This window comes from Cryptotermes secundus, unplaced genomic scaffold (assembly GCF_002891405.2).
Source record: "Cryptotermes secundus unplaced genomic scaffold, Csec_1.0 scaffold497, whole genome shotgun sequence".
Classification (NCBI taxonomy): Eukaryota; Metazoa; Arthropoda; class Insecta; order Blattodea; family Kalotermitidae; genus Cryptotermes; species Cryptotermes secundus.
This window is the reverse complement of record NW_019730587.1, coordinates 514,281-539,854: the sequence shown is the minus strand read 5'-3', so window position 1 is coordinate 539,854 and position 25,574 is coordinate 514,281. Positions and strand designations below refer to the sequence as shown.

Sequence of the window (25,574 nt, the reverse complement as noted above, 5' to 3'; positions counted from 1 at the left end):
AAGTGAACTAATTCTACATAGTTACCTCGGTCGATAGAATCCACGCTTTCGTCATGACCACGGAGGGCAAGTTGCCTCTTTCCTAAATGGCAGATGATATCAATCAAGCGTTTCATTATTTCTCTATTTTCATTCAAATTTTCATTACGATGTAGTATCGTTAGACGCTTTTGATTGTCAAGTTGACAGTCAATTCGAGATTTCCCGAACATAACAAGTTGCACTGTTGAAATAATGTGAGTCTGAGAGTTCTCATGTCGTTTCAATGCTTTATGAAGTTTGTTGGTATCATCAAACCCAGTCTTGTTCCATATATCGTTTTCAGTGAGAAACAATAGGCATGGCCAACAAAACAGTTTTCCTATATTACGGCAACCGGATAGCCACTCTGTTTTAGAATACTGTTCCAAATTAAATTTCCTCACACATAATTTGGTTTGTGCTTTAAGTTCTGGCAAATCGCATGTCGGTCGTCCTCTTTCTATAATTATTTTCTTTTCAGAAAAGTCCCTGCTATTAAACCTCCATTTTAAAAGGCTCTCGATTGCACAGTCGCAGTCGCGTTGTCTGCCAGCATTCATTATAGCCGTGTCCTGTGCGTGTAGTCTAATCACTCCCCTGCCACTTGTACCACAATATCACACTTGCTTCCCTTAAACGCGGATAGCTTCTTTCTGATGCGTCAAAATACAATCACAAATACAATCTTACGCCATATATATATATATATATATGAACTTACAGTATTCTAATAAAACTTAATGTTACTTATAACACCCAATAAGACTGCAATTGCACATAAATAGTTAATTTTCACATAAACATCGAAAGAACACATTCCTTCCCTGGCCTAGCCAGCAAACCGAAATATGCTTCCCTACACCACTTCGGGTGAGACGAATTCATACGAAGATTAACGAAAGGAAACTTGGTCCGTCAACCCAAGCAGAGGAAGGGAGAAGGAGGAGGTGGCATGTAGCCTTGAACATGAACACGGGCTAAAATGTTAAGAATATGACAATATTCACATCCTTATTATTCAAATTGAATTATTTATATATGACTTCTTTCCTTTTCGTTTCTTAACTATGGAAGCAATGCTTCCCTTGCTTCCATGCACGGCACGCCACTGGCAATGAGGACTGTAATCTGTGAACTGGTATAGAAGGTATGGATGGGCGGTGCAGCGATAACGCTCTGGAATTATATACGGGTTTGAAATGACGCTGGACTACAGATTGTTCTGACTGAATGATTTGCATCCAACATCGCAGTCTAGTGGGCCACATTCGTGTTTCTTATTCTAGATTTCCGGGCTTGGATGTCGGCCCGGAGACCAGTCATCCTGGGGTCTCTTGTGGCATTCCTCAGTCCCAGATGGATGCGGGTACAATACTATTATACCATTACGGCCTCCTTCCACATTCTTCCCAACTGAATATTCACTAATCATCTCATCGTTATACTATTTCTACACTGTAGAACTGGAACCTTAGTATCTAAATTGGCATACATATTTCTTAACCCACCATACTATAAAAATATTTTTTAAACATTTATAAAATACTTTAAATATTTCTAATATTCCATAATATTGTAACGTGTTTGGAACAGGCACTTCCATGGTAACGCAATAACAGTGAGCCGCTGCGTAGACAATGCCGAAACAACGAACGCGTTTCCCCGGAGATGGACAACAAGGCCCGTTACGTAACAACAGACTGTCGATATAGAAGAAACGGGACGGTGAGGAATGGTGTCTGGTATCCAGTCCGCAGATCCCCTATATACGCAGAGCTTACGACACGTACAGAGTAATAGAATACTGGAGTATTGAGAACGAGACAATCTTGGGATAGCCGCCGCTGAAAACAGTTGAGATCCAACCACGGCCAAGGATAGTTGAGACGTCGCATTGGAGTATTGGGCCAGAAGTCAAGTGACACTGCAAGTGATATTAATTGTACGGTGTGCAAGATTCGCTAAATCCGAGACCCACGTAAAGTTAATAATGTTGTATTTTAGCGTCCTGTTGCGCTGATTCTCGTCCATTATGTTTATGTACTGACCGTCTTGTAGTGCACACAATCTCGCATGTCACTTCACTACATGTTTCGGCATCACTGTGCCATATTTACGTTAAACTATTGCATTGCTCGCCATCATGTGTCGTTTATAAAATGATTTAAAATGTATATTCTTCATGTGTATTCTTCTGCGTGCGTTATACAACGCACGCAGCCACAAAAGAAGGACACATCACAAGACACAGTATACACAAAATATAGGAAGAACAACTCCCATAGCGGAAGAATGATATAATACGCGAGTTTGAAATAATACGTATAAGATGATAAATCTTAACAAATTTTAATATATATAAATTTTATTATAGTACGTGAAGAATATACATTTTAAATCATTTTCTAAACGACACATGATGGCGAGCAGTGCAATAGTTTAATGTAAATAACACACCTGAGGATGGCACAGGGATGCCGAAACATGTAGTGAAGTGACAAGTGAGGTTGTGTGCACTAGAAGACGGTCAGTACATACACATCACCCACGTAAAGTTATTTGTCGCGTGACATACCCAACACGTGACAATATATTCAACACATTATATATCTTGACAGATGGTAGGCTTTTCATATTTTTCTTTCGTCTTATTTTGAATCTTCTACTTAATTCTAACACTAAATTGAGGCAAAAATATTACGTCAGTATATAAAACGACACGCTGCACTAGTATGGATCCATATCGGTAGTTCAAAAACTGTATGTATTCTTATATATAACTGCCTGATGATGGTCTTGTGCCACCGAAACATGTAGCAGGAATAAACATCGAATTGTAAAACATTAAATCTGAGTATATTTCTTGTGTTGACGGTTGACACAATTCCTATATATGTCTGGAAGACACAACAGGATGCAACCAATGAAGATAGATACCTCATCATTCGACGCCGTAAAGTCTGAGCTACCGTCAGCATCGTTAAATAAATAAACAGATAAGTAGATGTGAAACAAACACACAAGAAATAAGTGCGAAACAAGCAAAAAAATATTTGAGTTAATAAACAAATAAGATTTTGCCCAGTCTTTCCAGGTTTCTGCCAGTATAGTGTGTCCGTACGCTTAATCGCTTCCTCGTTTTTACAGTTGCATTTGCAATTAACAGTTATACAGCCTGAGGAATACCATGTATTTAGCCATGCACACTCTAAATCACGTGAAAGGAATACTTGCGACTTCAACAGATACAAACCCACGATACACGAACAACAGGTAAAAGTAATGGTTTAAGTTCCTATATCGAAATCCGATACTCACGTAGCTCTTGATGAACAAGCTGCCATTCTGTGGGGTTCTCCGCTATGTGCACCATCAGCTCCAGAAGGTCCTCATCCGCTTTCGGGCTCACAGCGTCCACAAGCTGCAAACAGCATGTCACATTAGAAAGGGCGCTTCTGTGTTCATAAGAATGGAAACTTCAGTGCAGTAGAACTGAGCAAAGGCCTGTCACTGCCACTTTCCGTTCCTGTAAACCTACTGCTATACTACCGTTCAACTATATACTTGAGCTACAGCTTTGGGCGAGGGGCCCCAGTAGGCAGCCCGAATGGTAGCGTGACGAAACAGGAATAGGACGCCACCTTCCGTGAAAATTCTTTGGGCAGCTTACGGAGCACCTTCTTTGTACAAATGGAGATCTGGCTACAGAAATAAGCCGAGTATTCATCTTACAGTTGGAAGTAGTACATGCATGATGGTGTTCCATGGCATGTGATTCGCGAGGCAGAAAATTATGCACACGAACCTAACGGCAACTTTCAGATCATTTCCAGAATTCAGTCTTCTCTTATTTTGTACTGTCGTCCCTAACATTTTTTAAACTTAGCTGTATTCACTCTTGTGACGAGACCTCACCAAGTAGGTAGTTTTATCCAGGTTTACTCATAAACCGACCTCATTACTTGCGTCAATTAGAGCTTTAGTGTACTTATAAGGCTAACTAGTTTCAAGGGTACACCACACTCTATGAGAATATTGTACAATACTTCCACCTAGCTGAATATTAGGCTTTCTTGAAGTCTGTGATCAGCTGACGTACTGTCCCATTCTAGCCCCATATTTCCCCTAGGATCTGACGAATGCAAAGAATCTGCTCAGTAGTTGATCTGTTACCTCAAAACCCATGTTAAAGTTCCAAAATAATTTCAACTACATATGGACCTAACCTCAAGAGAAGGAAAAGTTGACAGCAGCGACATTCCTACAGTCCCTGAGATCCTGAGAGCAGCGTTAATTAAAGAGCATAGAAAGAAGAAATACAATTAACACCTAACTTAAGCAAATATAATCCAGTCCGAGTCTATGTAATCTTATTGATGAGACGCGAGCAGACGTGACTATATGACACTAATCAACATTTTTTCTGTTTATTTGAAATATAATATACATCTTGGTTTGAGAGTTCCACCTGTAACTACGTACATCAATCAAGCTACTAGTCAGTCAACCGTCTGAGAGAATCAACGAGTTCAAGAACCCCGAAAATAAATAGGTTTGCAGATGTGGGCACTGTTTGACTGTGTGAAGTCCATACACTTAGTAGAGGCATAATATTCGTATAAGACTCACTGGAGTCCATCCTGGAATCAAGCGTCTTTCCAAAGGCACGATATATGATCTGATTTCACGGTCTACGCCACACACTTCACTTATAACAGAGTACACTAAGAAGTGTCTCCTTTACGTTAATTATAAATCCTTTCCAGGAGCAACGGTACTGCAATATAGCAGCTCGGAAGTCATTATGCTATTTCAAGGCGACTAGGGCAATATCCTTTGAGTACTGAACGGGGAGTTTCATTGTTTGCCGTAGGGCCGCGCATAAGGCTGACAACCTTACCGCCATCTTTGAGCCGATTGTCTAGATCAGCGGTGTCAAACAGTCCCCTCAACTTTTAGAGCTAATTGATATTAAAATCAATACTAAAATTTTAGTAGAAATATTTTTTGTAAAGACAATTTTCCAACAGACCAGAAGAGAAGAAGTCTCACGCAGACATCAATTACCAGGCTGCAGGAAAAGTGATTCTGAGAATTGCAGAAGGGTTTGTCCAACTAACGGTTTGTAAAGTTCGTGAACGACAAACTACTGTATTTCAGAAGGTTAATGCACTAAAATCCGCACAGCCTCACCACCCCAAGTATTTCCAAGAATCCCTTTTGGAGGCGTAGTAAGAATGCAAGGAGGGTGGCAACTGACAGACAAGTGCAAAGGATTTCTACCTTCAAAACCAGCTTGCAACCCCCAGTCATTGTCTAATGGGCTGCTAGCAAACTTTCACTTTTATGACCATTGAGACAAGATACACCTTCCTACTAGTCCGGTAGTCTCTTGTACATTGTCATTCAGTTCATTTTCACACAGCGACAGGTGCTGATGTTACATTGTGATGAACGTATAAAGGTTATAATTAAACATTAAATTATCAACTACGAGTTTTCTTGTATATGTACAGTAACTTTTAAAGGGCAATGTCGCTTTAAAAAAAATCAAGTAGCAAAAAAAGAACTATTGAAAGTGAGCGTTGTGCTTTTCAAGAAAAATTGGAAATCGCTTATTTCTGTTGTGAAATAGAAGGTAAAACTACATGTTTGATGTGTGGGCAAAATATAAGTGTTACAAAAGAGTACAATGTAAGACGGCATTACCAAACCCATCGTGAAAAATACGACCAGTAAAAAGAAAAGTCAAGGGAAGATAAATTACGGGATTTTAACGCTGCACTCGGCAAGCAACAGTCTTTGTTTACGAACGTGAAACGAGACAATGAAGCCGTTGTTAAAGCAAGCTACGTAATTGCAGAACTTATAGCAAAGAATTATAAATGTTTTAGCGAAAGTGAATTTGTAAAAGAGTGTCTTGTAAAAACCACAGAAGTTGTATGTCCCGATAAGGTTCAAAATTTCAAAAACATTTCCTTGTCACGAAACACTGTTGCCGAAAGAGTTAGTGATATTGCGACTAATTTAAGTGAACACTTGTTGGCAAAAGTTAAAAGTTTCACGGCGTTTTCTATTGCAGTCGATGAAAGTGCAGATGTTAGTGGCGTGGCACAATTAGCTGTGTTTATCCGGGCCTGTGATACTGACTTAATTACAACTGAGGAGTTATTTTTTTTTATTTCCTTGGCACTACAGCCCCAGTGGGCCTAGGCCTACCTCCATGAACTCCGTTCACTTTCGATTTTTCTAGATCTTACANNACGGTAGGACTCCTTGGGCGAGTGATCGGCTCGTCGCAAGGCCTCTACCTGTAGACAAACACAGAAAAACGCACACAAACATCCATGCCCTAAGTGGGATTCGAACCCACGATCCCGGCTTCCGAGCGAGCGAAGACAGCGCATGCCTTAGACCGCTCGGCTACCGTGACCGGTCCAATATAAGGGAATACCCAGCAAAATATATTACGTGCCTCTGTGATTAGATCATCACAAGGCAGCAGCTTTGTTATACGAGCTCAAAATTGAATGCCGCGACCGAGGAGTTACTAAATATAATTTCTCTTAAAAACACAACGACTGGTGAGGATATCTTTAACGAAGTGTATGGGCTCTTAGAAAAGCACAATTTTCCGTTATCGAAACTTGTGTGTGTAGCAACTGATGGGGCTCCTTCTATGACGGGGAAACAGAACGGGGTTGTTGCTAAGTTAATGGCCAAGCAGAAAGATGTCTGTCCTAGTTGTAAGTTTCACCATATTCACTGCATCATTCACCAAGAAGTTCTGTGCTCAAAAATCATAAAAATGAATCATGTGTTGCAATTTGTGAAGAAAGTAGTAAATTGTATTCGATCTCGGGGACTGAATCAACGTCAGTTTTCTTCTTTACTTAGTGACATTGCATGTGAATTTGAGAGTCTACCGTACTATGCAGAAGTTCGCTGGCTTTCGTGTTATAGTGTTTTAAAGCGCTTTGGCTTCTTCGAGAAGAAATTAAGATTTTTTTGGAAATGAAAGGCGAGTCACCCGACAAACTTTGTGACGATAATTGGGTTCAGGATTTGGCCTTTATGGTGGACATTACCTGGCATTTAAACGCTAGGACATTTCCCGTGGTTTTAATGTTACTCCGGCTGTAAAGAAAGCAGTCCTAGTCTCTTCTTGGCTCTTGGCCATTCAGCTAGTGTGTCCAGGGAGTGCGAAAGAGAGAGAGTGTAGTTACCCATAAATCTTACTTATCCACTCTTCATGTAGCGCTTGCTGTGACACTACTGTATCATCTCGTGTTCTCACACTTCTGGGCAGTAACGCCGGGTAGCTAGGCAACAAGCCCGTCTCCTAGCTGAACATCCTTACAACCCGGCGGACAATGCACTTCATTTCAATATTGTGAAATGTAGACCCATTGCTAAGAAACGAGATGACACACAAGTTTTCGTAGAGATTGAGCCTTGGAAACCAACTCGTTAAGGAACACGTTTCCGTGGATACGAGTGATCAAGAAATATGTCCTTGGATACCGATAAACTGTATAAGGTGCCGTCCAGATCAGAGTAGAGACAGTGACCAGAATGGAGCGGGTCCTAGGCAGCAACTTATTGTGTCTTAAGTTATTAAGATTACGAGTGACTGTACAAGATGGCGTTAATAAATCCAGTCACCCAGTCCAAAACACGTTACTATTAGTCATGACTAATGACGTGAACATACACTGCTGTGCCCGTTCATTTCAGTATTTAATAGCGAGAAATTCACTCGCGTTACACAACAAATGGAGAAGGGAAGAAGCGCAGCACTTCCGGTTGCACAGACAGTCCGCGCTCTCAAGCCGCACCTCCGTAGCCTGCATTCTCTTAACGAATTCCCGTCAGATCCCGAAACCCCAAAGCAAACGTGGCACCAGAACTGCACCCAGCATTGAAAATTTTCCAATCCAATTTATCGTTCGTGGATATGGATCCACAGGCGATAAGATCCCGCCTCGGGGAAAGAAGAAGCAGAAGTTTTAAGACGACATCCACTGCCACCAAACCTCGTTCCCAGAAACCTCTGTGAGGTTTACTCACTTCTGCATGTTTACGTACTCCATTTCGTAACGATGATATTATCTCGGAATATAAAAATCTTAGCTCAGCGAAAGGATCTTGCTCATAATCCAGATGGATGCGGTTTGAATCTCGACGACGACGATCGAGTGGCTAGTCAATTTAGAGAACAGTACATTGAAATCGGCCCCTACCGCTGTCTGCCACACTCTGTTCTCTCAACCATCTTGTTCCTAACATGAAACTCGATGTTATAATCTCTGCAGCTGATACATTATCACTAAATTAATAAACTGCAGTTCTTTCGTGGTTTTCTATAGTTACTGCAAGCGAATTCTGGGATATTGTTACAGCTGGAAAAATCGCAGTTTCCTCTAAAATCCCTTCCAATCTTCCCCACATTCAACGTGGGAGGTTCGAATTTCGCATGAAACCGTGGGAAGAACCTTCATTAAAACACTTTTAGTTCCAACAAGAGCCCCCTTAGCAGTTGCATGTGATATCATTCCAGAGAGCTCATTATCGCTTCTCTCGAGATTCCTACCGATATGTTAATCAGTATACACTTATTCAGTTAGGTTACCTGCTTGCGGCCCATCGCAGCTAAATAAACCGTCATTAAATTATATAAAAATACTTACCATAAGGTAAAGGTTGCTAGAGGAATTCTTCGTATAGGGAGAACGAACACGATCTCTTCAAACGCCTGTTAGTTCCCCATTAAATAATTTGTGGAGGAAAGCGTAAAAATAAGTGGTCAAACGATTAACTTAATAATTAAGTAATGTAATCACTAAGTCAATGAACGGATACCCAAATAATCGAAAAATTTTAGAATTTATGGACGAACGAAGGAATGTGTGAAAAAAATAAGGTAAAGCCATCCATGTAACAGGCCGTGGAGCCTCATGGATTTTTTAGATGTCGAGGCTCTCACATTTTCTAGACAGTCGGCTTACAGATGGCGGTGAGGTCACCAGCCTTACGCGCCGGTCGCCTTTACTCCAAAGAAGATTCCTGGTACTAATATCTGATAGATACTGGGTCGATCCAATTGCCATAGGGCGGCTGGAAGGACTAAGTCAATTGAAAAACCCAGTGACCTCTGGAATAGAACCCGCGACCTTCAGACTTGTAGCATATTACTTCAACCAGCTAAATTAACGCGTGCCCCTGAAGGTATATGTGCATGAAACAATGATAGAATTAACTAATTGATGAAGATAAATGCACAGAGAATAAATAAACGGACTAACAACTGAATGAAGGGCCGCGCCATAGCTCAAGCGGTTAGTCGCTGGCTTCCCACCGCGGCGGCCCGGGTACGATCCCCGGTCTGGTCAAATGGGATTTATGGTGGACAAAGTGGCGCTGAGACAGGTTTTCTTCGAGTACTACGGTTTCCCCTGCCAATCTTCATTCCACCAAATGCTCCACAATCACCCTCACCTATCATCTGGGGCTGGTACAAGAGGCTAGAAGTGGCCGCAGTACAAGGGACTTAGTCCCACCCCACTAGCAATCCATTTGTGTATTGTCAACATTGTAAGTATATATATAACATTCAGAACACCCATTGTAAGAGTGGCTGCCAAACTGTATCGATGTCCCTCTGATGATGGTCTCTAAGGGCATGAAGAATTGAAATAAGAAAAGTCTTCACCAGTCAAACTGGACGAAATTGTTTTATCTTTTATAATTATATATCAGAGATTAACAAATATTATTTATTAATATAATATGTTCTACAACAGGTACAGAAGTTAAAATGCGGGTTACCCTACACTTCTATATGTACGTATATATAAAACCAGGAAAACCCCATGCAGGAACAAAGATCTAACGTAAAAGCCAACTATCTCATTGACACAGTTTCAAGCCCTCGTGACAACAAACTACGGTACCGATCATGAACACCCGCAATACCAAAAATATGCAAAAGTAGAGATCATCAATTGATAACAGTACAACACCTCACTAACGCGCCTCGTCACGGACAACGGGCTGCATGTTCATCGGTAAATATTTATGCATACATTAGCATATCGGAATAAAAGTACACAACACCTACAGATTTGATCAAAACGAAAACTTAATGTTGCCATACTCGTATATTTTTGCAGACACCGATAGGAAACGAGCACTAGACAGCTGTAAACAGCATGACAAAACAATGTTATCAAGCGCACAGTACTTCGTATAACCTACATCACCATACTGCAACATAAATTTAAGCGAAATAATACCCCATATATTTTAAACATTTCCATATATGAATTTGCAGTAAATTGTATTCCCTGATGATTGTTCTGTAAGACGGAAACATGTCTGGGGCTCTGTAGCACACAGCTTCTTAGGCAATCAACGATGGATGATTGTATGCAGAGAGTACAACGGGAAATGAAGCCTATCAAAATAACTGACTTCAGTTTCCATTTTAAGGAATACATAAAAATGACTATACGAGTAAAGTGGAAATATCTTACCTTCTGAGGAATATTTCTTTTCTTCTCCAGCTCCCTGATTTCTTGAAGATTTCGAACTGCATAGGAATTGGCCTCCCCCGGTTCCTTTTTCTTCTCCTTCCGTACTCTCTTGGTGACATTCCTAGCCTCCTGGTCCTCTGCTTCTGGGCTCCCATTCCTTAGGACTGTCGCCAGATCTCGTTCCAGCGCACTGCGAGGCGCACCTGTTAAGGTTGAGTTTGACCCTTCACCTTCTTTCCTCGTTCCAGATGCTGGAAAGTCGTCCGAATCATCTTCTATCCTTTGTCTTCCGTGCTCAACACTGTCCTCAAATTTTGTAGGTTTCTTTGATGAATGAAATGTTGTTTCATCTGATGTGACACGCTGCTTGCTTTTCTTCCCATACATCCTTCTCTTGCCTTCATAATTTGCTTTGGGGTTTTTTGTTTCCGTCTCATCACTGTCATCATCGTCAGTATCATCATCAATGTCGTCGTCATCGTGACCATCACCACCATCCTCACTGTCATATCCATCATCATCATCATCATCATCATCATCATCATCATCATTAATCTCGCTATTCTCCGCCTTTTCGACATCAGTCCTGTTTTCTGTATAATACTCAGGGGTGGTGACACCCGTTAGAGACGGGTTGGAACGGTCTGCACCGTATGAGTCATCATCTTCATCCCAATAAGAATCATCCCTTATGTTGCCTTCAGGTTTCCGTGTTGGCTGCAGTTCAGTCGTCCTGCTGGCAATGGTTGTCAGCTCTTCAAACTCCGACTGTCCAAATGTGTGCATTGTACTCGTAGCGTAGGGATGACGTCTCAGTTCTGAGATATGTAGCGGGATATCAAGAGGACGCACAGCTGGTAATTCTTCTTCCAGGTCTTCATTTGTGTATTCTGGCTGGCCACCTGAAACAGTGACACAAATTAGTGGCAGGAAGTGACAGAGTTACAAGGTGATCCGGCTCCTTCAGCTCATGAGGTCAGCGCAGGAATTTATGCATACGGTTCTCATTCCATAAAATGGGTCGTCAACAAAAATCCCATTACCAAATCAACTGAAGTAAATGCGAACTGCGGAAATGTGCGCATGTGTTGCTTAAGCTTGTCTTGTGATTTTGGAAAATAAGTGGTTTTTATGTTAATTTATTCTAGCAACACAACCAACACTGTAACCGTTCCACTGCCGTGCTGCCTATTTAAATACGATTAATGCTATTAATTTGAAATTGAATTGTTTCAATGTAAGGACAGGAACAAGTGTAGTGAGACTTAGATCAATCCTTCTATTTAAGAGTTAGCGTCTTCCCACGCTTACAGCAGAGACAGGAAGACACCCCACTGAGAAGTCTCTTTGAAAGTTAAGCGAAAAATAGCTAAAAATCCCATGGTATACTCAATGCTTGGAATCTAGTACATGCCTTATTTTAGGAGAGTGATAGTTTTACGATCCCAAGCCACGCTGCACATTCGTCACTTTTTGGACAGGAGTTCGTTAAGACAGAATTTTTTTACCCCTTTGTAAGTGTTAAAGTGACTGGAGGAATGTCTAATTAGAATACGTCTAAATTTTAAACCGACCAATCACGGAAATTTAAGTGTGTGACAGAGCAGGGACGCTGGTGAAAGCCAGGACTTGAACGTCCGGGGAAGCGTTAGTGGGTAAAGATAGTCGGCAGAAGTTAGACGTAAAGTTGTCGGAAAAGTCAAACACCAGACTCCGAAGATATCAGACGTAAAGTCACATACCGGGGCACGTTGAAATTAGAGGCAAAGTGTAGAAGTCAGTCAATTGCCAGAATTAGAGATAGAAACTTAAAGGGTTACCAGCCGACTTTGTAGTCACAAGCTTTAATGATATTCGAGTAATAATCTGCTGTGAAGTGAGAAACAACGGTTACAACACTACCAACGGTGCAAACCTAAACACACTGCACAGTTTGAAACCACTTTTCTTGCCTTTCGTTAAGTAATTGAAATATAGGAATGTTTAAGAAATGTAAAGCCACAACTAAATCTATGTCCGCTGCTATAAGGAACAGTTTTTCGTATCACGTTCTGCTTCAGAGATGACGGTGAAGTTGAAATTTACATTGACTCTTAAGTATGGCCAAATTAGCGACCATAAGGTAAGGTAAATTTGTCCCTGTATTTAACTAATTAATTGGGAAAGTCATATTGAAATATTAATTTTATCTGTCCATGAGTACTGAGTGTAATGTGAAAACTTGGAAACGTTCAATGCGGTTCAGACCAGTGTTGCTCATCTAGTGGAACCTGACGGTCGGCTGGCTGGGACGTGAGATCTCAAATGTAGAACTTCCATTAAACGAGAAACGCAATACTAAAGGTTACATAACTGTAAAAATTGATTTTCATTTCATGCGTCCTGTTGTGTTACAAAGTACAACCTCTTTATTACAACCGTCACAACACAACAAATATCAAAATCAGTGCCTAGTTTTGGTTCTGCTACATGTTTCGGCTATCAGTAGCCATCATCAGGCAAATACACGGTTCATGTCACAAGTTTGAACACAAAAAGCTGCTATAAACTTTCTCATTAATCGATTGAATCAATATCCCCTTTCGCATAACAATAAAAACATAAAAGAAAACATTGTTAGAACTATTCTAAATAATAATAAATACCCACTAAATACCATACAACTAGCACAAAAACCATCTACAAAAAATTCTACGCTGAAAAATAAATGGACCACCTTTACCTATTTCGGTCATGAAATCAGATCTATTACTAAACTTTTCAAGAATACTGAAGCTGGTATCTCACATAAGACAAAAAACAATACAAAACATTTGTTGGAAATAAATGATGACAAAAATGATATGTATAATCTCAGTGGGGTTTACAAACTACAATGTGCTGACTGTCCATTAAAATATATAGGACAGACCAGACGTACCTTTAAGATCAGATTCAGAGAACACATACGAGACATAAAAAATAACGGACAAAGCTCCAGATTTGCTCAACATATATTGGGCACCACACATGAATACAGTACGACAGACAAAACATTAGAAGTTCTATATATCGGCAAGAAAGGCCGAACCTTGGATACTTATGAAAGATTTCACTTTTACGAAATCAGCAAACTGAATTTGCAACTGAATGATAATTTTACCGAAATGTTTAACCCTATATGTGGTGTAATCATGGATGCATACAAAACATAATATAGTCATACCCCCTTGCCCCCTTCCACCACTTCCGCATACACCTTATCTCTACCTCACCCCTCCCTCCCTTGCATTGACTTTAATCTTACATCACCAGATCAGTCGTTGTTTACATTCCCTACAGTGCGGACAATACTTTGTAAGATGAGGCACCGACTAAACAGTAATATAAACTATATCTTCAATACCAAATTCAATTGTTGATTATAACAACATTTAATCATATAATTTTCAGATTAACATTAATTTACTACTTCTACATTAGGAGCCTCCTATACAATTTTATATACACAAAATAAAGAATACTCCAGTTTGTCCGTGGGAACACAACGAAATTACAAAACCAACAACTGATTCAGTGATATAAAATATCAATCTAAGAATTTTATTCTTGTTTTATACTATAACTTCTGTTTTATATAATGTGATTTATTGTATTTTTATGTCAAGTGTTTTATTTAATTAATAGTACTGTATCCAATTTTATTAGTACTGCAGTTCAGTGGTGTATATATGTTAACCGTGTATTTGCCTGATGTTGCCTGATTGATAGTCGAAACTAGGCACTCATCTTGATATTTGTTGTGTTGTGACGGTTGTTATAAAGAGGTTGTGTAAAAATGAACTTCCTGGAGGGAGAGATATCTTTTCATTCTGATGGGATTACGCTTGATAAAATGACCCGTGAGACACAAGATACAAATGCCTGAGAATGTCCGTTTAGATGAAAACGATACTGCTGAATCGTTAGTATCTCACATTTCAGATATGCAGAGACAGACGGATCTACGCTTCTTTTCAATCTGACGAAAACAGAGCCTTTTTGATACCTACTGAATTTCCGACGATGCCTTGGCTCCTGCTAACATAATTCCAGAGAGAAGCTTGCACTCTCTAACAAACCGTATCCAAATATCGCACTCCAATTATTCTGGCGGCAGCTCAAGGACTACAAGAACATGCAGCCATGCCGTATTCTTGTTAGCGTCTCTGGATATAACAAGGCTTGACGTGCAAATCAACTTGACTTGTTCCTGACTTCAACCAAGCCAAAATCATCACGGACAGAAAAGTATAAAGAATAAACTTCGTACTCGTGACTTTTAAACAAAAGAAGATATTTCCATCCTTTTTACGCATGGTTTCTGTCTAAAATTACTCCAGATGCATAGATGACTTCAGTAATGGGGTCTACAACAACAGTAAATATCAATTTATATGTGATTTTCTGGGTTCTCATGGCGCTGAGAGCGAATATTACAATCTTGTAGGATGACCCTCCGTGCAGACTGACAGATTGTTACGAAGGTATCCGAGGAACTTGCTGCCTCCACGGTCAGGATAGAAGAGTAGGTCGAGAATGGGAGAAATAGAGGGAGAACCGGGACTGGGTTCGAGCGAACCGATTGAAATAAGGACAAGAGAGTGGAGAGAGGAGAGTGTGGCCTTACAAGCGGGCGTCTTCCGAGGGCACAGTGACGTGGCTGAGGGAAGTTGCAAGAAACAGAGCACGGAAACATATTCATTAGTCTTCCATCTTGAAGAATGAGGCAGTTGGTTCCTTCAAAATATTTTGACGATCTGCCAGATTGTTCGACGTCATATTCCAAGAAAAATATCTTCAACTTCTCACTGAGCTTATGCACCCTCCTTTTGAAGACCGAGGGAGAGTGAAGGAAAACTCCACATATCCAGCCTTGGCCCTAGATGAAGCAAAGCGTCAGCGTCGTTTCCGTTTAATGCAAGGATAATTTACATTAAGTATTGCCCGGCGAATTAAATGTGTGTCTAGAACAACACCTGATCCACATGCAGCTGCGTGGAAATGTATCGAACTCATACAAGGCAACACTGGGTTTCTCTATTTATTTCGGCAATAATTTTACGGCGCTGATTATATAACGTCGGATGGCAGTGTGATAGGTGAGTGAAAAACTGGAAATGATTTGGACGGAAGAGGTCCAGATTTTTCTGGAGAGACTGAGGAAAACCACGAAAGGCATCAGGCAATGTAGCCGGTTTCCTGGCCGCGTTTCGAACCAAGCACCTGCGAAATACAAGTTAGAGCCCCACTGCTCGGTGATGCCACAAAGTGGATCTTTGTAAGAGAGAAAGACGAAGATTTTTGTATCTGGGCTGTGACGCAGAGTAATCTGTCAGAAAATTATGGACGTTTCATAGAAGCTCCATTATCAGTATGTTCAGGATATTCATGAGGGTATTATTGTACCCCGAAGCTGGAAACAACAGATTCTTCCTAAATGTTGGTTTGTTTTTACCAATTGCTCGCCGCCACATCCCAGAGGGGGCAGCCTCTCATATACACAGCCACGAGAACCTCCGAATGATCATGTCTGTAAAGAATGAATTTGAAGTCAAAGGGTGCGCAAAACGTCTAGAACGCATTTTCAAATTGTGTGCGCTCGACTGGAGTGCAACTTCCTTTTGTCTGTGCACGAAGCTAACGCACGAGGGGGAGATCGTGTCGCCCGTCCGCATATCCTCATCTCAAGTAACTCCAGGAATTCGGATTAAAGTTGGTATTAATGATCGAAGTTCTGAGTCGCCTTCTTACGCTAACATCAAAAACACATAATTACAATTCTGAATATTGCTTTGTGTGAGTGGGAAACTCAGGAATGAACATGCAGTGAGAGCGGGGTTCTGAGGGCAGTGTTTGAACCCAGGAGAGAGCAGATATTCTTACCGGCAGGCTGCAGAAAACTGCATGAAAAGGAATGCATACACAGCATTAGTAAGATGACCAAATCAACAACGTAGCACACATGGGAGACATCTCCATACAAAATTTGGAAGGAAAGGAAACTTACCAACTGGAAAACATAAGCATAAATGGGATTATACTTTCGAAACTGATCTTAACTATAATGAGAAGCGTGGGCTTGAACCATCTGACTGATAGTAGATGCGCATGCTTGGCACAAAAGTTTTAGCTTGCCCTTTATTGTGATTTTATTCTTACCTCCCACTGATGGAACCTGTTGTCAGGTGTTTATGGGCTGTTCTCTACTGACCGGAGTTTGTCCAGTGATTGAGACTAGCTCTTTCTAACGGGCCCAACTGAGTAGGTCTATCCTGCCCCATCCACCCGAGGACGGAGACAAATCCAGTTTCCGAAACGTTGTGGTTTTTTGTCTTATATACACCAGACGATGGACAGAGTCCAAAATAAGAAACCGTACAGTTCTGTACAGCAAACACCACCGTCAGAATCCTTTCAAGTCTAAAAATTACCTTCTCAAAAATTTCTCTTCATGCAATATATTTGTGTGCGCACTTATAAAATCAGCAAATATACTTCCAACATGACATGTTGTCGATTTTGAAGTCTCAGTGAGTGCGAAACGAAATTTGTAGCTTTGTCATAGAAATTATTCAGTCGGATGTCGGGTTTCTTTAAAATCCATTTTAATTTGTATGTCCTTAAATACGTGAAGTATCTTCTCTTTTACGATGTACGAGCCGCCCGAGAGTTCTTGGCCGCGAAGGAAAGTCTGCTTCTAGAGAGGGAAAGGGGGGGGGTTCACTTACCCCAGCAGCGAAAGAAAGGGTGACAATGGTGTTTCGGCTCTATTGGGTTACTGGATACTGGGTGTTATAGTCAGCCTTGCGTCTCCCAGCTCAGTGTACTGTTTATTCCAAACAGCCTATACGTGTTCCCAAGTACCCCGTTACTTTCCCCCACCCCTTCCCCACTCACCCCCATACACGCCAGAGAATAGCTGTAAACTCCTTGGGCAACAGTTCCGGATTTAGGTTTCAAGCCGATTACCGTGAAACTGCTAGACGGAGATTTTGGTGATCGGTGACAGGGAGGTGGGTGTCTGTTCTATAAATTGAGGTTCGACCTGTGTTTCAACATTTGTCTTTGCCGTTCCTTTCGTTTTACTCACCTCTGGTTTGCATATAATATCCTTCTCCTAGCCAATTGTTGAGGTACTGATTTTTTGGTAAAAATTAGTGCCCATAACTTCGCTATTAGTAGAATATTGACGGTGTAATGTTAACTCCAAGTTACTGTAGAATAGAGAATTATTCGATATGAATTTAAAAAATTTCGGAGCTTCCCCACCGGAGATATGAGATGTTAAAAACGGCCGATTTTGGCCCAAAGCAAAGCTTGGAAGCTCCCAGAAGATTTTGGAAAGTAGATACGGGGTTCAAAACTACGTGATTATATTCCCCATGCAGAAGACAACAAAGGGTAGAAATCACAGATCTGATACTTCCCCCCTCCCAATGGTCTTTGAAGGTCAAAAATGGCGTTTTTCCCAAAATCGATAGGTAAGGTTCAAGCTTAATTAGAACTAGAGGAAGTGAGTTGAGTAAAAACTTGTAATAATATGAACTGTAGTCCAAATCATGAGGAACAAATTGGTTTTTATTGGAGTTTCTAGCATCAATAGATATCGAGATATACGTGTAGAAGGTGACGTAAACCTCAATTTCAGCCAAAAACGCGTTTTCTTTTCGCATTATAGAAACGGCTGTACCGGGAGAACCGAGGGGATTAAATTTGTTTAAAAATATTTATGAATTATAAAAATACGTATAAAATAAGTGTATGAAATATATTTTTTTAAATGGTCGAGCGACCTATCTGGACTTCACATGAAATTACCCTATACTAACTGGGCGCTTCGATACAAACCAAATGAAACATGAACTTTCTACTTATAAAACAGCGCGACGAAGGAAAATTTGTACGTCCCTGGCGGGAACTAAAAGTTGTGAACACACGCCAAACATGTTCTCTCTCCACCCAAGCACTGCTTTTCCGCATCATGGACAGGGTCAGCTCTCTGATTCTTTGATAGCTGAAGTGGTCTGCTAGGGTTCAAGCGCGTTCTGCCACACGCATGCGCTCAGAAACATTGGTTGAAACACATCCTCGTTAACTCCACGGCGAACCTTCTTCCTTTTGATTGTTGTTAATTCACTTAAAATACCCTGGTTTTATGGAACCCGAAGGTTCATTACTGTTTTCACAAAGGCAGGCCATTAGACTCCACTGAGCCAGCTGAATCCATTCCGCATTCCGTCCTATCTACAACTACTCCTCCCAAAATTTCTTCCGATGAGATTTTTAAACTAATATATTTTGCGCACTTCCCTCTCCCCATCCTGCTACATGTGCAACCAGTCTCACCGTTTTGATTTGATCGGCTCAATTATGTATATATGATGGAAATCAGAAGGTATGAGGCACCTCTTTGCGTAATTTTCTCCATCCATGTGTTAAATCCTCAGTCGTAAGTTCACGCTCACGTTCGCTCTCTCTCTCTATGCGATTCTATGTTCTTTAACACAAAATTCCTTTTTAAATAAATCTGTGCTAAGTTCCGAATAACTCTACAATACATCTTTTTCTATAAATACTACACATATACATGACAGTTAATCGATGACGAAATTATGTCTTTTTACAGAACTGGAAGATCCATCGATATGTTTAAAATTTAAGGTAAAGAAAGGTAAAGTGTTTAACTAATTAAGTACTACGTCATGAAGGCGTATGGGGGAGTGGATGTATAGATCCACAGTTTCTTGACCTCGGCACCAGCTGGAGATGAGTGGTCAGCTTCACGCCACGGCTGCTTTACCCCTGAGAACGAGATTCCAGTACCCATTGTATAGGAGACTGGGTGGGCTCTAGAGCCGATCTGGACGACGTGGAGAAGAGAACAATTCTTCACCCTACTTGGACTTGAACCTCGACCTCTTGGTCGTCCAACCCAGAGCCAGTCGCTATACCAACTACACTATCCTGCATCCTATAGCTGACCAATATGAAGGAAATTTAAAACATTCTGAAACCCATAACTACATTAAAATTCAAAACATATTCTGACTTCACATTGGTTTTCTGGTTGGATTAGGTAGAGATGTGTGTGACTATGGTACATGGATCCTTTGCTGGCATGGCATGGTGCATCCTCAGGTTGCAGATGGACAAAATGGCCTCCAGATATGAAATATTAATACTAAATAAGGAGCTGCAGAGAGCCGACAAAGTGATCCTCCAGCTTGAGAAAAGTGCACAGAGTTCAACAACTCATCATAAAACATCAGCATGTTATGGAATGTTATTCAGGGTTTGGCAAGACCCTAGAAATAGGGTGACTCAGAGTGAGGGATCAGCTTTGTCTTGTGAAAATAATAATTACGCTATTCCAAAAAGGCGAGTTTAGAGAATGGCTGATCAACTGTAGGCACACTTTGCTCCAGATTACACTGCGAGAGGCTCAAACCATACACATCAGTGACTCAGCGCTCCTTACGTACGGAACCCTAAGCAGTTGGACTACACCTTGTATTTCCAAGAGAGAACTAGAGGCTGTGGGCAGTATGCGCTATGTTTTGCACTGTATATCTTGGCTTAACACAAATCAGATTCCTGTTTTAACAAATCTGATTATTCTCACCGCTCCTCATATTTGCTTTTGGGCGCCAGCTAGCTCCAATTAGGGCTTACTAATTGTCTCAGGTGGTTTATTTTGAAGTGGGTGGGGATCCTTATATACATATTATTGTCAGAATGAATTAATGTTTCCTTAAACAGGTTAACCGACAATCTTTCATAATGACAACGTAGTGTATTTTTTCTAGGTCTAGTGGCCAGAGTTCGTGGCTACAGATCCAGCGGTCCCGGGTTCGATTCTCGACGCTACCAGATTTTCTGAGAACTAGTGGGTCTGGAAAGGGGTCCACTCAGCCTCGTGAGGACAAATGAGGAGCGACTTGAATGAAAAAGTAGCGTCTCCGGTCTATATAATCGAAATTAACAGCCGTGGGGATCCGATACGCTGACCACGTGACACCCTCTATCCGCTAAAGTTGGCATTAACTTCGCTGACAAGCGGCGGTCGCTCGGCCGGTATGGTTAGCTTGCGGACCAAAACCACGGAGTTTTAGTTTTTTCAAATACTGTTTGGAAGAACTTCAAGGTTGAGAGTTTTAGAGACATTGAGGTGAGAAATATAACAAAAACATAAATGAAAGAGACGGATTGGGAAATGTGTAATCCTGTGGCCTACACCCTTCCACTTCCGTTGCAAGAACGAAGAATGTGAACCGAATGCGCCCGATACATTACGGAATAATCACTTCCTGACTGACCTTATCTTTGGAAGGAATCTTATGTAAACCGATCTCAGAACGTGCTTCCAATTTAAAACCAAGAATGGACCTGAAAAGAAGTGGAATAGAAGTACGGGAGGGGGTGAGTAGGAAGCGGGGGGTGAAACAGAGTGAGGAACACGGAGAACAAATGAATCGCCGAGTCTTAATAGCGACGAAGGCTTTAGAAGGCTTTGTTGTAGGTAACCACTTCCGTGGCCATATATCCTATGCCTTATTCAGAGCAAAGCCATCCATAATAAGAAAGGAGGCCGTTTAACACGACATTAGGTGGCTTCACAACATAATCCGCTTCTTTACGCTTTTCGAAACTTGGGCAATGGAATTACACTGCCTTGAGTTGCAGCTGGATTTAGTCATAAACTGTAGCGTCAGGATCCCAGTACCACAGACCACCGGCCGGGACTGCCTGCTGCTATAATTCTGCTGGGAGATCATAGCGGTTTCATCGCTTTCCCACACTCACTAGGCAAGTTACAGGCAGTCCAGTGATGGAATTTCTTGTAGCAGAAGGCCGTGAAATACCTCAGACTTGCTTCTGACCACAGAGCCTAGGGGTTCGATCCCGGGCGAGTTTCGTGTGGCACGAAGTGGGGCTGAAGCACTCTCATCTCCGAGTTCCCAGGCTCTAACGTACATACCTATCGCATCACCCCAGACGCACAACACTGCCATATCCTCGGTCTCTAAGTTTTGAATGTCTCTGAGCCGGCATATGCCTGCTTACGAAGTATGGGGAAAAAGTTTCTTTAGAAGGCAAAGGGAGAGTTGTTTTATTTTTTGTTGTTGTTTATTCTCTATCTCTATTATAGTTCTTTGCCATTTTTTAGTTTCAATTCCTGCATATAAGGAGCAGGGATAGCGCAGTCGGTATAGCGACTGGCTACGGGCTAGACGACCGAGAGGTCAGAGTTCGAGTCCAGGTGGAGTCAAGAATTTTCTCTTCTCCACGTCGTCCAGATCGGCTTTGGAGCCCGCCCAACTCCTATAGTACAATGGGTACCGGGATTTCTTTCTCGGGGGGTCGTTAAATATTTCCCAAATTTGTTTTATTACTTAACAGCTCTAGGCCCCATTTCTTAGCCATGGCAGCATATAGTGTGAACCTCTCTGTTTTCCGGTTTGCCTAAACAGATTTGTTTTCGGGATTAGTCCTTTAAATAACAATGACGTTTAACACTTTTGGAGTAAGTGCATGAACATTTTCCAAACTTATAATGAAGCGTAAAAATTAAAATATTTTTCCGAAAGAGTAAAAGACTGTAGCTTCTTCAAAATTTGTTTCTATTATACTCCTTCCTACGGCCGGGGTTCATTTCCCGGCAGGACCAAGAGATGTCCAGACCGGCTCTTGGGGCCCACAGTCTCTAATGCAATGCGTGACGGGGTTAAAGAGACCGGGGCGGGAAGCTGATTACTCATTTGTAATCAGTGCTGAGGTCAAGAATCATGGAGCTGAATCTCCACTCCCTCACGTGCCTTCATGACATTGTTGGTCGGTCTGTTAAATTTATGCTGGTACTAGCTAGCACAGTCACATGTGACTTCGAATCTCGTTGAGATCCGTGATCAAAATTTTTGTTCTCTCCAAGATACGCAGGTGAGTTTGATGTATGGTCTCCTCTTTGATGAGTGAAGGGGTCGGTCTTTCTATGCATGCTCTACGTTCATTATACAGCAGTTTCAGCACGAGTATATCCGCGCTGTCACGGCGTCCCGGTCACTGTGGACTCTGTGTCACTGCACTGCACTGTACTGTACTGTACAGGGATTGGCCTCTCTGTGTAGGCACTACGTTTGTTGCACAGCAGTTTCAGCACGAGTATATCTGCGCTGTCACGGCGTCCCGGTCACTGTGGACTCTGTGTCACTGCACTGCACTGTACAGGGGTCGGCCATTCTATGTGGGCGCTACGTTTGTTGCACCGCAGTTTCAGCACGAGTATATCTGCGCTGTCACGGCGTCCCGGTCACTGTGGACTCTGTGTCACTGCACTGTACAGGGATCGGCCTCTCTGTGTAGGCACTACGTTTGTTGCACAGCAGTTTCAGCACGAGTATATCCGCGCTGTCACGGCATCCAGGTCACTGTGGGCTCTGTGTCACGCTACTGCACTGCACTGCACTGTACTGTACTGTACTGTACTGTACTGTACAGGAGTCTGTGGTTCTATGTAGGCGCTACGTTTGTTGCACCGCAGTTTCAGCACGAGTATATCTGCGCTGTCACGGCGTCCCGGTCACTGTGGACTCTGTGTCACTGCACAGCACTGTACAGGGGTCGACCTCTCTATGTAGGCGCTACGTTTGTTGTACCGCAGTTTCAGCACGAGTATATCTGCGCTGTCACGGCGTCCCGGTCACTGTGGACTCTGTGTCACTGCACAGCACTGTACAGGGGTCGACCTCTCTATGTAGGCGCTACGTTTGTTGTACCGCAGTTTCAGCACGAGTATATCTGCGCTGTCACGGCGTCCCGGTCACTGTGGACTCTGTGTCACTGCACAGCACTGTACAGGGGTCGACCTCTCTATGTAGGCGCTACGTTTGTTGTACCGCAGTTTCAGCACGAGTATATCTGCGCTGTCACGGCGTCCCGGTCACTGTGGACTCTGTGTCACTGCACTGCCCTGTACAGGGGTCGGCCTCTCTATGTAGGCACTACGTTTGTTGCACTGTAGCTTCAGGACGAGTGTATCGCGCTGTCACGGCGTCCAGGTCACTGTGGACTCTGTGTCACTGCACTGCCCTGTACAGGGATCGGCCTTTCTATGTAGGCGCTACGTTTGTTGTACCGCAGTTTCAGCACGAGTATATCCGCGCTGTCACGACGTCCAGGTCACTGTGGCCTCTGTGTCACTGCACTGCACTGTACAGGGGTCGGTGTTTCTATGTAGGCGCTACGTTTGTTGCACCGCAGTTTCAGCACGAGTGTATCCGCGCATATTTGTCACTGCACTGTACTGCATAAGTAACATTATACAAGGTATACAGCGATTGTCGGTTAATGCAGGCTTGTGCAGCATGCTATGACGTGACTCATGTAATTCCTCTGAAACTAAAATTAATCAGCTGAACGATCATGGGCCTGACCGCCGCTAAGTTTAAGCCACTTATACTTCCTATGTTGAGGGGCACCCGGTAGCGTAGTGGTTGCGGCACTATGCTACAAGCCGGAAGGTCGCGGGTTAAAGTCCCGATGAGGTCATTGGATTCTTTTCAATTGACCTAATCATACCAGCCGCACTATGGCCCTGGGGTTCACTCAGCCTCTAACAGAAATGAGTACCAGGAATTAAATAAATAACTTTCCTGGGGAGTAAAGCGCGGCCGGCGCGTAAGGCTGACAACCTTACCGCCATCTTTGAGCCGATTGTCTAGATAACGTGGGACCCTTAACGTCTCACAACCCTATGGGCCTTTATGGCCTGTTACAGGGTTAGCTTTATTTTTTTTAATACTTCCTATGCCTGGCTTCTCCTTCTTCTATGCCACGTGCATTTGGATTTACATGGTTTAGGAATACGTCTGCCTGTGTGCTGCATAATTAGTTTATGTATTCTGAAAGCAACGTGCATTTTGTAGATTTATGTGCACCTGTCAAGATTTCCAGTAGCGCGGGGTACTCTGTTTGGCAGGCGCTGCAATTTCAAGAGGTGGGCGTCCGCCGCATACTCCATACACGTTTCATCTGAACGAATCAGAGCCTAGTAAAGCGTAAGTTTAATATTCATACCTAAAATACCACATTTAAATAGACAATAGACATGTACGTGCGTAAGGCCTTCGTTACAGTCCTTTCGATATGGTGTCTCCATGTTACTCTCCTGTCGAAGATAGTCTACATTATTTGAAACGGAATGTTCCCTGCGTTTAGTTGTAGTACGTCATCAGGGAATTTAAGTCTTCTGGGGATACAGATCGCCTGAGTTTTCTCTTCACTGATATTCATGCCCCAGCACCACATCCCGAATTCTCTGCAGTGAGGCCGCGTTGCAGTTTCTAGAGAAAACGACATTCGTGTTTCTAAGTCCCGTGAATATAGGCATCGTCCGCGAACAGAGCAAGATTTATCCCTGGTGCCAGGAGGCATCGTTTACATATACAGACTATACAAGATTGGGGAAAGGACAGAACATTGAGGAATCTTTGCCGCTATTTTTCTTGGCGTAGAAAACTGGCCTTCTGCAAACACTTTAAATCATCGATCAATGAGAACAAAACCAATTAGCTTAACGTGGCTTGTCGAAAATTCTAGTTCTGACAATTTATATAGAGAGCGCCATGTCGTGTGAAAGGATCTCTTGATATCTACGAGCACAGCAGCAGTCGCTATATTGTTGTTGAAAAGCTAGTCCTCGTTATATAACATCGGGTCTACTTCATCTACTTCACCATGGAAACTGAGTCTAACAATGCGATCTCATTTCTGGACGTTTTAGTCATCAGGAAAAAGACGGCACTAGCCACACAGGTATACAGGAAACCCACCCACACTGGCCAATACCTCAACTTCAATTCTAACCAGCCGCCGCATGTGAAAAGATGCTTGATAAAAAGTCTCCACGACAGAGCCTCTACCATATGCCAAGATCGACGAGATTTGGTCAGAGAAATTAACAACGTGAGACACGATCTTCAGTTGAACGGTTATCCCAAA

The 25,574-nt window shown here is 42.2% G+C and overlaps 1 protein-coding gene across 2 annotated transcripts in view; it reads right to left on the bottom strand.

The window, feature by feature from the left end:
* Nucleotides 1-25,574, bottom strand: part of LOC111866363 — a 270,515-nt gene that overhangs the window by 39,671 nt on the left and 205,270 nt on the right. For both annotated transcript variants that reach the window (XM_023855240.2, XM_023855241.2), the window contains exons 4-5: nt 10,557-11,458; nt 3,340-3,442 (exon numbers count right to left, since the gene is read on the bottom strand). In XM_023855240.2, the coding sequence (XP_023711008.1) occupies nt 3,340-3,442; nt 10,557-11,458 (1,005 nt within the window). The remainder of the gene's footprint in view (nt 1-3,339; nt 3,443-10,556; nt 11,459-25,574) is intronic.